General features: G+C 47.6%; 1 protein-coding gene across 1 annotated transcript; it reads right to left on the bottom strand.

Moving 5' to 3' along the window:
- Positions 1–1,512: 1,512 nt before the first annotated feature.
- Positions 1,513–10,765, bottom strand: LOC121048492 (acidic mammalian chitinase-like). The gene is made up of 5 exons (XM_040504906.1): positions 10,431–10,765; positions 8,349–8,656; positions 6,506–6,678; positions 3,855–4,225; positions 1,513–2,026 (listed from the first exon to the last, which is right to left on the bottom strand). Exons 1-5 carry the CDS (start codon positions 10,763–10,765, stop codon positions 1,513–1,515), a joined length of 1,701 nt encoding a protein of 566 aa, XP_040360840.1.
- Between the last annotated feature and the right edge of the window lie 966 nt (positions 10,766–11,731).

Here is an 11,731-nt window from a genome sequence, read left to right as displayed (position 1 = left end):
AACAAAGCGCCAAACTCTCGCGCTCCGGAGCATGGACTTAATTAAAGACCGACGATCAGTTTTCCCTTTCCACTTTCCCGCGCTTCCTCCTCTCCCCCTTCTACCCTGCCCACCATTGCCTGTTTCCTCCTCCCCCAGGGTGAGAAGGATCTTCTGCCTTGCAGAATCTCGAGTCTGGTCGTCGGCCTTTAACGCGCCCAGCGGCGGCCGTCCTCTGGCGCGTGTGTAAAAGCGGCAGCTTCTTGTGCTCATCTCACACTTTCCGCGATTATTTTTATGAATCGTCAAAATTATTTGTGCACTGGACGGTGAAACAGTCACGTCCAGACAACCCTAGGTTTTCGGAAATTGTAACACGGTAAAATAACAAAACACTCGGAACTAACTTACGCACGACGTCCGTTTTTGAGCCATTTTGCCCATACCTTTGGCGGTTGCATGCCCTGTCAGTGGGCAAGCCAAAAATGCACTGGATGTGCGTTAGTCGCACGCTAGTATGACGTTATGTGAAAAAGGTCTATACTTAGTGTTTTCGTAGTACCCAATGGCCACTGCACGCGCTCCGAGAAAAAAAAAATAGCAGATAAGAAAATTTCGTTCTATCACTGTTAATGCCAAGAGCTCGTGCCGGGAGAAGCGCTTGCAGGTGCTCTGCTAGAAATAATAATAACAATAATAAAAAAAAAACAGCGTTCGGAACAAAATGGTTAGATGTCTATTTTGTTCTAAACGCTTTTGTTTGCGCAAGCGACGGTGCATGAATGCGACGCTGATGCACGACGACTTTGCCATAAAGCGTCACGGATAACGCCGATATAATGTAGATTAACACAGGACTCAATTTTTTTTGTCTAGCTGCAGATAAAAAATAAATAAAAAATAAACTTTCGTTGCAACAGTTAAGAAAAACATGCAGCTCAGGATTTTTTTTTTTTTTTTTGGACTCTCCAAATATTTGAGAGAGAAAAATTGAGAGACAAATCCCAACTGGCTATTGCAGCTCATACTGTTCGCGGGGTACCTCAGCCTCATTGTATAATCGTCATAGGGACATAATAGTGGTCCTTAAAAGCCTCTTTGCCAAGTTGGCCGCCAGAGAAGTAAAGTGTGGTCGAGTGTTATATCAAAGCACACGGAAATTTCTTGCAGAAGTAAGAAAAATACCTATATAATTCGATCAATTGCAGTATGACGTATGCCGCGCTGCGAAGTTCCACTGAACACTCATGTAATCTATAAGGTTACAAAAGGCGATATGGTAGACAAAAAAGAACACGACGTACTTGTGAAAGCGCCGTTGCAACGTGTTATCTCAAACCAGTAATTAAGGAGTAAATCAACGAAATTTAGAGGACTAGCCAATTGATCATACGGCTCTATCTTGCATCTAATGTTCTTCAAACCTGATAAAGTTGCAGGCGCTGTCACTAATAGTCATGCCCAGTAATACAAGAAATATATCGATTAAAACACACTGCATATTAACTGAACAAATATGATAGATCACTTCGATTAAGGCAATTTAGCCACTGCCATTTCCACCAATGGAAATGGCTCGTCCCCGCACACGGGTTGGTGATCGTCCAGGTCCAAGTCCCACACGCCCAGACAGAACCTCGAGGTTCCCACGGAACGACCTCGCAGACTCTTAAGCAGCCAGAGGGTTCGGTTCACTTTCTGCTCCATGGACCTAAGGTTCTCAAAGGCCACCCAGGTCCTCCCGATCCTCGTGAAGACGCATAGGCCCAGAGGGTCTTCGGAGGCGCTCCTCTGGACGTTGCAGACCTGACTGTACGCCAGCATTCCTGGAACGCGAAGATCGTCCTCCAGGAGTCCAGGTCTGTCCTCTAGAAGCCCTGGACCCAGAGCAGGCATGCCGATGGTCGTACCAGGAGCCCGGACGCGGTAGCCGGAGGCCCGAGGCGAGATCGTGAAGCAGAGGGTCGTGAAATTCAGCGCGCCCTCCGACTTCTTTGCTATATACTCGACTTGCGTTTCCACAGATTGCTTGTTGGGGTCAGTAGTTCTGGAAGAGTCAAAACGGCTTTGAGCTTCTGTGTGTTAAAACAAATGGCCCTTTTAAAAAAGCCCATCAAGCAACATTGTGGGTCGACATTTCTTGGGCAGAAAAAGTATACCATTGGATCCGAATCCTCACCGAACACTGACGCATGTAGTACTCGTCTATGATACTAGCTGAGTCAGCTTCAACCGACCGCTGACACAGCCCTTGCGTCGAATGCATGATCACAGTATACGCGCCCACACAATGACTGTCTAGGATAATTAACGCAGCCACTACTAGATGGCGCGTTCTTTCTGAAAGGGTCTATTGGTCAAATGGAGGGTTACATCGCAACTGGTACAGTGACCGAGATGTACGCAGAAACCACGATTTATTACGGGACGTCTCATACAAAGAAACTGTCAGTACATATACCAAGGACCGTGATAACTGCTTATATAGCGTGCCTATTTTTGTTTTCATGTTGCCGACGATGAACTTGCAAAGCATAGTCTTTTTTTAAATATATTCTTGACCACGCACTCAAATTGAATTGAATGTGCCACAAATATATCAGACATTAGGCGAAACAAATATAGATCGTTTTTCAGTACACTAAATCTGTTCACTCCCAGAAGTTTGTACATGATACACATGAACACCAATCACTGGTGTTCATTCAATACGTTTAGTTAATAAGAAGGACGAGCGATATTACTCCGCAATAGACTAGTCATGTACTCTCAGTGGCAAAATGGCCTCCGCCACTTTGACCGCTAGAATAGCAGTCGTAGGACCATATGACACCGAGCGCACTTTTCACTAAAATTAGTGCTGCAACATGTACTGCGGGGCAGAACACACCTTGTAGCGGTTATCACCCATGTAGGTAAAAAATACCGAATATCTGATTTGCTGACACATGCGCGGTGTCTGATATTATGCGGAAGAGAGCAATGTAACTGCGCATGCTCAGAGAGCGTTCTACAGCCCCGTGCAAAGATGCGGTAGTGCGCAGAAGGCAAAAGACCTTTCCGGATGCCAAGCCCGTCACCGAGCGGGCGCGTGTGTGGCCGAATGGTTACCGCGCTTGACTGTCGCGCGGAAGGTCTGGGTTCGAATCCAGGTAGCGGAATGAAGCCTCTATTATTTCTCCTTGTTGTTCTCGCAAGTCCGGGAACTTTCTCGCTTCATCGAGATACGAATGTTCTACGCGCCGAACGTTCTAGGCCGAATGTTCCAGAAGCCCACGCCGGTACAAAAGGTGCTCCGCGTGGCGAGCCGGAGGCAGTCTCACCCCAGCGTTTGGTCCTGCTGCAGTACGCCGACTTCGACGCCCGCGACGCTGTGTTGTTATCTTCTGTTCAACGTTTAATGGGGCACAAGTTCGCCCCATCAAATGTTTCAGTTTCTTTAGTTATTCTTTGATTCGTCACCTCGACATTCGTGACACGGAAAATCCCAGGAGACCTCACAGCTATCCCACATTGAAGTGCACGGCGAGGGTAAGTGTGGGGCTGTTTTGATATACGCTGGGGTGGACCGGGACGCTTCGTGTATTCTGGAAGTGGAACGATCCATTTTGTCATGTTACTTGGAGATCGGATCACACAAATAATTTAACGAACGTAAAAAGAAAGTTATCAAATACTCAGTTTTGCCTTCCCGCTGTCTTCTCTGCGTTCTTTATTCACAAAACAAAGAAATGTCGATTTCGTTTCTTCCACGCGCCGTACATCGGATAGTCATAATGCGCTTGGCAGGCAACGGGGGCGACATATATTTTCGGAAAGTTCTATTATTAAAAAGGTATATTCCCTCAGCGATCTCTGAAACGGGACCCACTCACTTGTAAGGACTAGGGCACGATGTATGGCTCCAGTCGCCGTTCGGATAGAAGCCGTGGGTCGTTGCGATCATCCAATCAACGGCCAAAGCCATCTTCGGGAGGTCGTAGTGATCGAGGGCATCTCTAGACGTCGGAAGTATGACGCCAAGCGTGAGCTTTGGTCGGAGTGTCAAGCCCAGGGTCTTGAAGAAGACGCCCGATGAGCCGGCGTCAAAAGGATCGGACCAAGACACGAAGATTCCGTCGAAGCCGTAACGGTGGGCCCACGTCATCAGGCCATTTATGAGCCTCATCCTGAGGGCGTGGCTTCTTGAAATTGCCAAGAGGCGAGCGTTCTCTAACAGGCTTTCGGCGCTGATGACTAAATGCACCTGTAGAAGGAATAACAAGGTTTTGGTCGGAGGACAGTAAACCTTACACAGCACGTTATTCGTAGACAACTTCCTCTAGCATTTCAGGAAGCGTAAAGCGTTCGCGTGCAGAGCTTTCATCGGTGCTCAGGGTGCACGAGCGCCCGTGCACCGATAGCTTTGGCTGCATTGCCACAGGAAGCTATCCCTGAGTGTGGTCAAAGACATCTTGAGAAACTTGGAGCGTTGCTTCTTATGATACTGCTTCTTGCTTCGTGATTCGTTCTTTGGAGTTCTTATCGGGGGCTAATGCAGCAATTTGATTGGCTGCGGAGAGATAAAATATGCTACGAACTCGTTTCACCCAGTGTTTCTGAAGCTTTCGGTGGCAATGGACAACATTTACATGCACCCAACAAGGGTACGGCCCTCTGCGTGAGATTTTGATCGATGGGGCATTTTCATAGTGAAAAGTATGTTCTCGCCCGCGCCATGTTTACTCTCAGCTCACACCAAAACCTTCCTCGTGGGTAATTTTCTAGACGAATAATATATTTCATAACAGCTCTTAATTTGTTTAGCACAATGCATCGTGAATGTGAAGTAACCGCCCTTAAGATAGTGGCAGGCTTGTAGCTTGTCCTTATTTTTACCACAGGTAGTGTGGTTTAAAAAGCAGATGTTTAGGCCGTAGCTGCTTTTCATTGACCTCTATTTCTTCACATTGTCCCTTCGGTAAAACGGCGCTGGAACGCCGGAAATAAATATTTTCATGTTTGTGTCTTGTGGCCTTAGGTAGGCCGCAAAGCTTCTATAGACATTAGAGAGTTTTAGTAGATCGTATTCTCCGGAAAGCGGGCTGAGCGGGCGGGTGCTCAATGCATGCTTCTAAGTGACGACACGAGCTCCTGCTAGCAAAGAGAGGCTCTTTTTTATGGTTCACTAAAGGTCCGTTCTCACATGCAGCGAAGCGCTGAAGTAGCGCTCCTCACGTGCCGTCAGCTACTTATCGTCTGCCATGAGCAACAGTTTTGACGGTGCGATACAAAGCTGGTGAACGCTCCCGTCAGCACGCGCTTAGCGCGAGGAAAGCGCTATGCTTGTAGCGCTCCGCTGCATGTGTGAACAGGCCTTAAAAGTCCCGAGGAGTGTTCACTGGCGGCCATATCTGTGTGCGCGAATTCTGTGCGCGTGCTGATGGCGAGCTTCTACAGTTCTTTTGCAACGTGCATTCCGCACCATCGATCGTGCCGGTCTTATCAGCCTATTAATATGAGCTCGTTCTGAGCATGCGCTTTAAACAGCACCCACAATTATGGCGTCCAGTGAATACTTCCTATTGCTAAAAACATTGCAAACGACCCCACAGTGTGCTGCGATACATAACTTGCACTGACGTCACTTGATCAGACATAAGGGGGGGGGGGGGCGCATGGAACAGTAGCTTTCCCTGCATTAACGAGACGCGTCTTGCCACCAGAAAGAAGAAAGGGACTCAGGTCACGTGCAAGCCATGTATTGGCACGGTAGCTGTTGCGTTGTGCAGAGTCATATTGAAGGAGATTTGCTTTAGCCATTGTGCTGTACAATGTTTGCAATGGGTTCTTTGCTTTCAGTGGAATTGATGTAGGAGACGTGTGTGAGGAAATGTGCGCTTTGGTGGAACGATTGTGCGAGATGTTGCGTGTGTTGGAGTACGCAAAAAACGGCTTTTCTTGTTGTTTTCAGGGGGGCTGAAACGTTTTTATGTAGAACAGGGGCGCCTATGACCGCGCCTGCGGTGGAAGAAGCGGAAGTACGTACGCGAGCTGTTCTGTAGGGGAGCGGCGTACATAGGAGGACGGAACCATGGGCGGCGGCGGCGGGGAGGCGAGGGAGCGTGTCGGCACAACGCGACCACGTTGGTATTTCGCAACGGCGGCTGCCGGAGGAGTGGGGAGGGGGATGGAGGACGGGAGTGCGTTGCTGGAGAGTACGTGGATGTAGCAGGAACGATGGGGAGGCGAAAAGCGCTTTCCCCGTGCGGTCTGCGTGATCACGTGGGTTTTTCGGAACAGGGGCGGCCTACAAGAGAAAAAAAAATGGGGGGGGGGGGGGGGGGGGGGCGAGAGGGAGCGAATGTGTGATGAACGACGGGGAGAGGGAGAGCAGTGCATCTGCTGTAGAGTGGGGTTTTGCGTTCGTACATGAGCATTTTTTTTCCGGAAAGGCGCACTAACAGCTACCGCTGTAAAATGTATGAGGTCTGAATTCTAATTACGTTTATTATATTTAGGTGTGGTCTCTCCCTTGTGGATTTACCTTTAGGGCTTGGAAACGCTTCTTGAGGGTTGTAGTGCTTTCGAGACCCTTGCACGTGTAGTCAAACTCTTCGGCACGGGACCGCAGGTCGCCGTTGGCCGTGACGGACATTGACGAGTAGAGCACGTGATTGCAGAGGGCGCCAGGGATCATGCCAAGCGGAAAACGATACGCTGCACAAAGCACCATGCTTGTTTCGGAGCCGCAGAGCGCAATCAATTTATCCGTTTAATTTGTATATATTTATTGGGAGATATTTTAAGCCCTAGCAACTGTGTAAGTAATCCAAGTGAACAGACTTCACGCTTGATTCATTTACTGAGGAGGATAAATATGGTTGTATATGTAAAACAGAATTACTAGTATAAATGAACTAAAAAAAAAAAAAGAAACTTTCAGCCTTTCCACTCTGGTGAAGAAGGAAGAGCAGCGAGGCTGTAGCTTCTGTTCTCGGCGGTGGCTTTCCAAGCGAGCGATCTGCTCTTCTTTCGCAAGGGAATCTGAAGCGCTCGACGCAGTGGAACTTGAGGCGATAACGGCCTCGCGTCGGTTGCGGAACCATTCGCGCTGCTGCGCACATCGCCGCTCGTTCCGCTCCCGCTCTGTTTCTTCCGAATAAAATGTTATCTAAGAGTGGCGGCAGCAACCAGTTGTCTGGTTGCCGAGGCTGGAAAGGTTGCCGCAATCTATGAACGACGGCGGCAAACAGACAAACGGCAAACACAACACTCTGGACGGCTACCGCCATCTATGGGCGCCGGCGGCAACCAGAGTGTTGTGTCGACATTTGTTTTGTACCGGACACGATCCTGGGGAAACTAGCCCTTAAATGCACCGTTGTAAAAAAAAAATATTAGAAAAACTAACTTATATATAAATAATTAAACGAATGTATTCAGTGCCATTAGTTTTGCACTCGTTTAAAGCAAACCAGCCAAGAAGGTGTCTTGGAATACCAGCCACTGTGGAGGAGTGTCTGATGTTATTTTAGATTTAAGGAGAGTCATTCTCAATTAAAAGCTTTATTTTTCTCGTTTTAAATCATTGTGGTTAGCACTTTTGATCGTTTTTTCTTTTTGTTCTTATAAAGATGTTCATTAGTCCCCTGCAGAAGAGTTTCTGGTACAAAAAGCATTATCTTTCGCTCTAGCACTCACTTCTTTAAACGAGTAACAAAGCTTCAGAAAACAGACGTTCCAACACCTCTTTCATGAAGGGGTTATCCCAATGCGCCTCGTAGATTGCATCATTTATGATCAAGTTCAAAGGCGCCATAATACGTAACAGCTGCTATCTGGAGAAATATCTCGGTAGTACTATTTTTTTGTCAAATAACTATTCCGTTTTCTGTCTTGTCTTAGTCTTTAGCTGGCAATGCTCACGCCCAAAGCTGGTTACTAACAACGCTGTTTGAGAGGTATTTGTGAGCAGTAGCTGACGTCTGTTCGCCTAAAAGCCTGTTCGAACTCATGTATTTGCTTCCGACCGATTTGTTATGATCTCTTATAAAAAGAGAACACACTGGCGCGCTGGCGCCATCTATGAGGTCACCCTGGAGCTGCATTCTTTCTAGAGCGAAGGCTTTGTGCGGTTATGCGAGATCAAATATACGGACAGTATATAAGAAATGGTCGTTTATAACATCGCCAAGACTTGTTCAAGTTAAAAAAGAAAAAAAAGTCGCGAATAAATAGGAAACATGCGGAAATGCCAAGTAACCCCCAATCACCCGATAGATTACTTCGGTGTATTCTCTCGTCGTAGGAGGAGAGTTTGAGAGGTTTTAAGACACACTGTCGTAAGTAGTCGTAAGGGTGTGTGGACGAGCCTTGTGTTGCCTTACCGAGGGGTCGGTAGTGCGCTGACGCGTTGAAAAGGCAGAAGACCTGGCTGTCCCTTGCCCTCGAGGTGCCCATGTGGCTTCCCTGAGCGGGGAACATTTCTTCGCACGGGACTCCTTCCTCCACTTTGGCGATCAGGTTGTCTGTGTCCCCCGTGACTTCGAAGTGTCCCAGCTTTCTGCTCGCCTTGGCTGTGCGGTGGCGGCGGTAGTAGGCGAAAAGGGACAGTCCTAGTGGCAGTAGGAAGAGCACGCCGAAGGCGCTACCGAAGGCACAGGCTTTGTACAGGTTCCCGTGCGATGAAGGTCGCCTGGTAAGGTACAACGTTTCAAGGGCGTCATAAGGACGTGAAGCTATTATTAAAAGATAGCATCGTTATACATAACTTGCGAACGTCGCTATAAGGAGTATTCACTGGGCGCCATATTTGTGGGCGCTGTCTAGAGCGCATGCTCAGAACGAGCCCACATTAATAGGCTGCTAAGACCGGCAATCTTGAGGGTGCGGAATGCACGTTACAAAAGAACTGTGGAAGCTTGCTATCAGCACGCGCTCAGCAGTCGCGCATACAGCTATGGCCGCCAGTGAATACTTCCTATTGCTGGGTACTAAGTGTTATCTCTACTTACTGGCTTCCTCGAATTACAATTTCTGCGGTGTGAAACTAACACGGCGAACCAAACGCTTGCCACGCATGAAATAGTGGCATGGCTACGAATGACGTCACATGCAAGCTGTGTATATCACAGTGTCCAGAAAAAAAAAAGAAACACAGTTGAGTTTTTTTTTTCGTTTACTATTAAAGTATGGCGCGTGAATGAGGTTTAAAGATTACTAAACGGGCTCGTGGCCTATATCCAGACATGTACACGTTGCCCCAAAAAGTAACTAAATAAGTTCCTCGTTATCGATTCTTAAATGGAACGCGTGAGTTACCTCAAATGTAACGAGTTACTTTTCACGTTACTCTGACGACCAAATACACAACTGTTTTTGTTTCATGGTTTATTGTTTTCTTGTTAGTAGTCGTTGCTCTTAGGCACTAGCTGCCTCTCAAAGTTTTCATCAGTTAAGTTTTCCCGCTTCCTTAAAAATGCATTTCCGGCGACGCTGAAGAGTCGTTCTACCGACGCGCTCGAAGGAACAGCATTGTTGGCGTCAGGAAGAGCTGGTGAATCTTCGGGAACTGCGCCATCATTCAGGACAGCGGGTAGTGGGTTCTGTGCCTTCCCGTGTTCGCAGCCTCCGGGTTTTTATTCATTCCGTACCCGGCTCTGGAAGGTTCAATTAACGAACCTTATTATGTTCACTGGGTGAAGGACATTCCCAGCCTGTATAGTTCAGTACAGTGACGTTTATCGCTGGACATGTCTGTCGAACTTTTCGACTGGCGTGTTCACCGATATACGTTGCTATACCGTCATACTGTATAGTTGCTTTTCGGGTTGCCCCTTTGCCGTTTTGTCGCAATAAACGCCTACTCAGGTTAGAATTAAAACGAGGCTGTAAAAGCGTTGTTGTGCTCATTACTCCTCAAAAGTAACGAGATACCGTTACTCGTTACTTGGCCTTAAAAGTAACTAGGTACGTTACTCGTTACCGGAAATAGTAACTAGGTAGAAATAACTCGTTACTTGTAACGCGTTACGTACTCTATGTCATCTTCAGAGTTCAAAGTCTGGGATCTGTGATATTGTGGCTCTCATTCAATCGACGCAACTCTCCACTCTAGGGCAAAGAAGGTTTTGCTTTAAATTGCCCCCCATTAGGGTCATCTTACACCAAAACTCTCCGAGGCTATGAAGTAGACTTAAAAAACAACAAAATATCTTTGGAAAAATGCGTAAAACCTTTCTGCAGTAGCAAACTACCATATCTGTAGAATGCTGAGTATTATAATCTGGATTGTGCAATATCAGAGAATAACAGGTGATGATGTTGCACTTCTGCGTCACTTCATGAGGGTGCAAACTATCTTGTAACGTTTCCTTAGGACTATTAAAGAGAACAAACCGTACACTGGAAAAGCGTATGCATATGTAAGGAGCTCTTCCTCAAAAAGGCCTTAGAAGGCCTTACCTCACCTGGGCATGGCGCTGTTCATTCCAATGACAACGCCAGGGACAATTTCTTCTCCATTTACGGCGCACTCACAAGAGATTTTCGCGTGTTTTTCCTCGGCTGTTGGTGCAGTTTCCTCATTGTGTTCGCCTGTTAATCCATTATTCCGGTCGCCGTCGCATTTTAGTGCTCTGTCCTTGTGATGTTTGCCGGCTCGTTTTGAACTCCCGTTGGGGTCCGCAAGTCCAAGCTGAGTTCCCTTTGGTAATGTTAAAATTTTGTTGACGGCGACTGTGTCCTTGCAGTGATGGTCCCCGGGACCAATTAGCCTGAAGCCGCTCTTGTTGAAATCTGACATGACGAGGTCAACCAGACGTCTCTTGGTATTCCAACTCGTGCATCCAGCACGTTCCTCGTGCTCGTGCTTTTGTTTTCGTTCTCATTGTTCCTTCTGTCTCATATAGGTTGATTCGATGATGTTGGTTAAACTAGACCACAGATGACCTCATCATTCATTCTTGTTATTGTCCTTACAAGTCGGCAGCCTATATGCGAGGGGGATTTCACCTAAATATTCTACTCACCGTAGGCTCAAAAGCACTATTTTCGTAAATGTGTTGTTGCGAAACACAATAGAAAGCACTATTTTTTGCATCCAATCAACGAGAAGAATGCAATAAATAAAAAGATGCCGGATATGACGGCAATCAATGCAAAAGGCAGAATGGGACACAGGATTGAAGAGCGTTTCTATGTATGTAGAGAAAAAAAAAAGAAGCAAAGCGGAGTGAAGTCTGCTTCCCCCCTCAAAGTTCCCCACTGAAGTGACAGCATAATTTTGGGTAAGCGTTCCCCAAACCAATCAGCGACAAACCCCGAGTCACGTGCCCACGCATCCACGCAGGCAAAGAACACTGTCACGTGCCGCAAGGCCCGCGTGCGATTGGGCGATTTCAACAACCAGCCCTCGCCATTATGTCGTCTAAGGGATGGGCGAGGTACATACTTCCCTTCTCTCTACTCCCAGATTGGGAATTCGGGAAAGGGACAGCGAAGACGGGAAGAGCGGACCGCGCGGGGGCGGTGGCGGCCGTAATTTAACCGGGAATACGTTTACAGCGCGAACTGCGTGTTTGCGCCGAATTCCCCGCTCGACTCCGGCGTGGGGGACAGGGCTGGTCCTCTGATTGCAGCCCGAGTTCGTCCGGGGTGGCGTCATTGGATTATCTTCCCGCTTTTCCCCCCACTTCTCCTCTTACAAGGCAATATGGGAAGAGGGGGACATCTGGGGGAAGGACGGGAGGAAGGGAAGAGGCAAAGAGAT

Source organism: Ixodes scapularis, unplaced genomic scaffold (genome assembly GCF_016920785.2).
Source record: "Ixodes scapularis isolate PalLabHiFi unplaced genomic scaffold, ASM1692078v2 PGA_scaffold8__174_contigs__length_109621045, whole genome shotgun sequence".
NCBI classification, from domain to species: Eukaryota; Metazoa; Arthropoda; class Arachnida; order Ixodida; family Ixodidae; genus Ixodes; species Ixodes scapularis.
Note: the sequence above shows the minus strand (reverse complement) of the source record. Positions and strands in the feature narration are given on the sequence as shown.

Coding starts and splice junctions, on each gene's coding strand:
- LOC121048492 (XM_040504906.1), bottom strand. CDS start 10,765: ATGTCAGATTTCAACAAGAGCGGCTTCAGGCTAATTGGTCCCGGGGAC. Junction 8,657..10,430: donor ATGAACAGCGCCATGCCCAG/GTGAGGTAAGGC, acceptor GTACCTTACCAG/GCGACCTTCATCGCACGGGA. Junction 4,226..6,505: donor AGCGTTTCCAAGCCCTAAAG/GTAAATCCACAA, acceptor TTCCTTCTACAG/GTGCATTTAGTCATCAGCGC.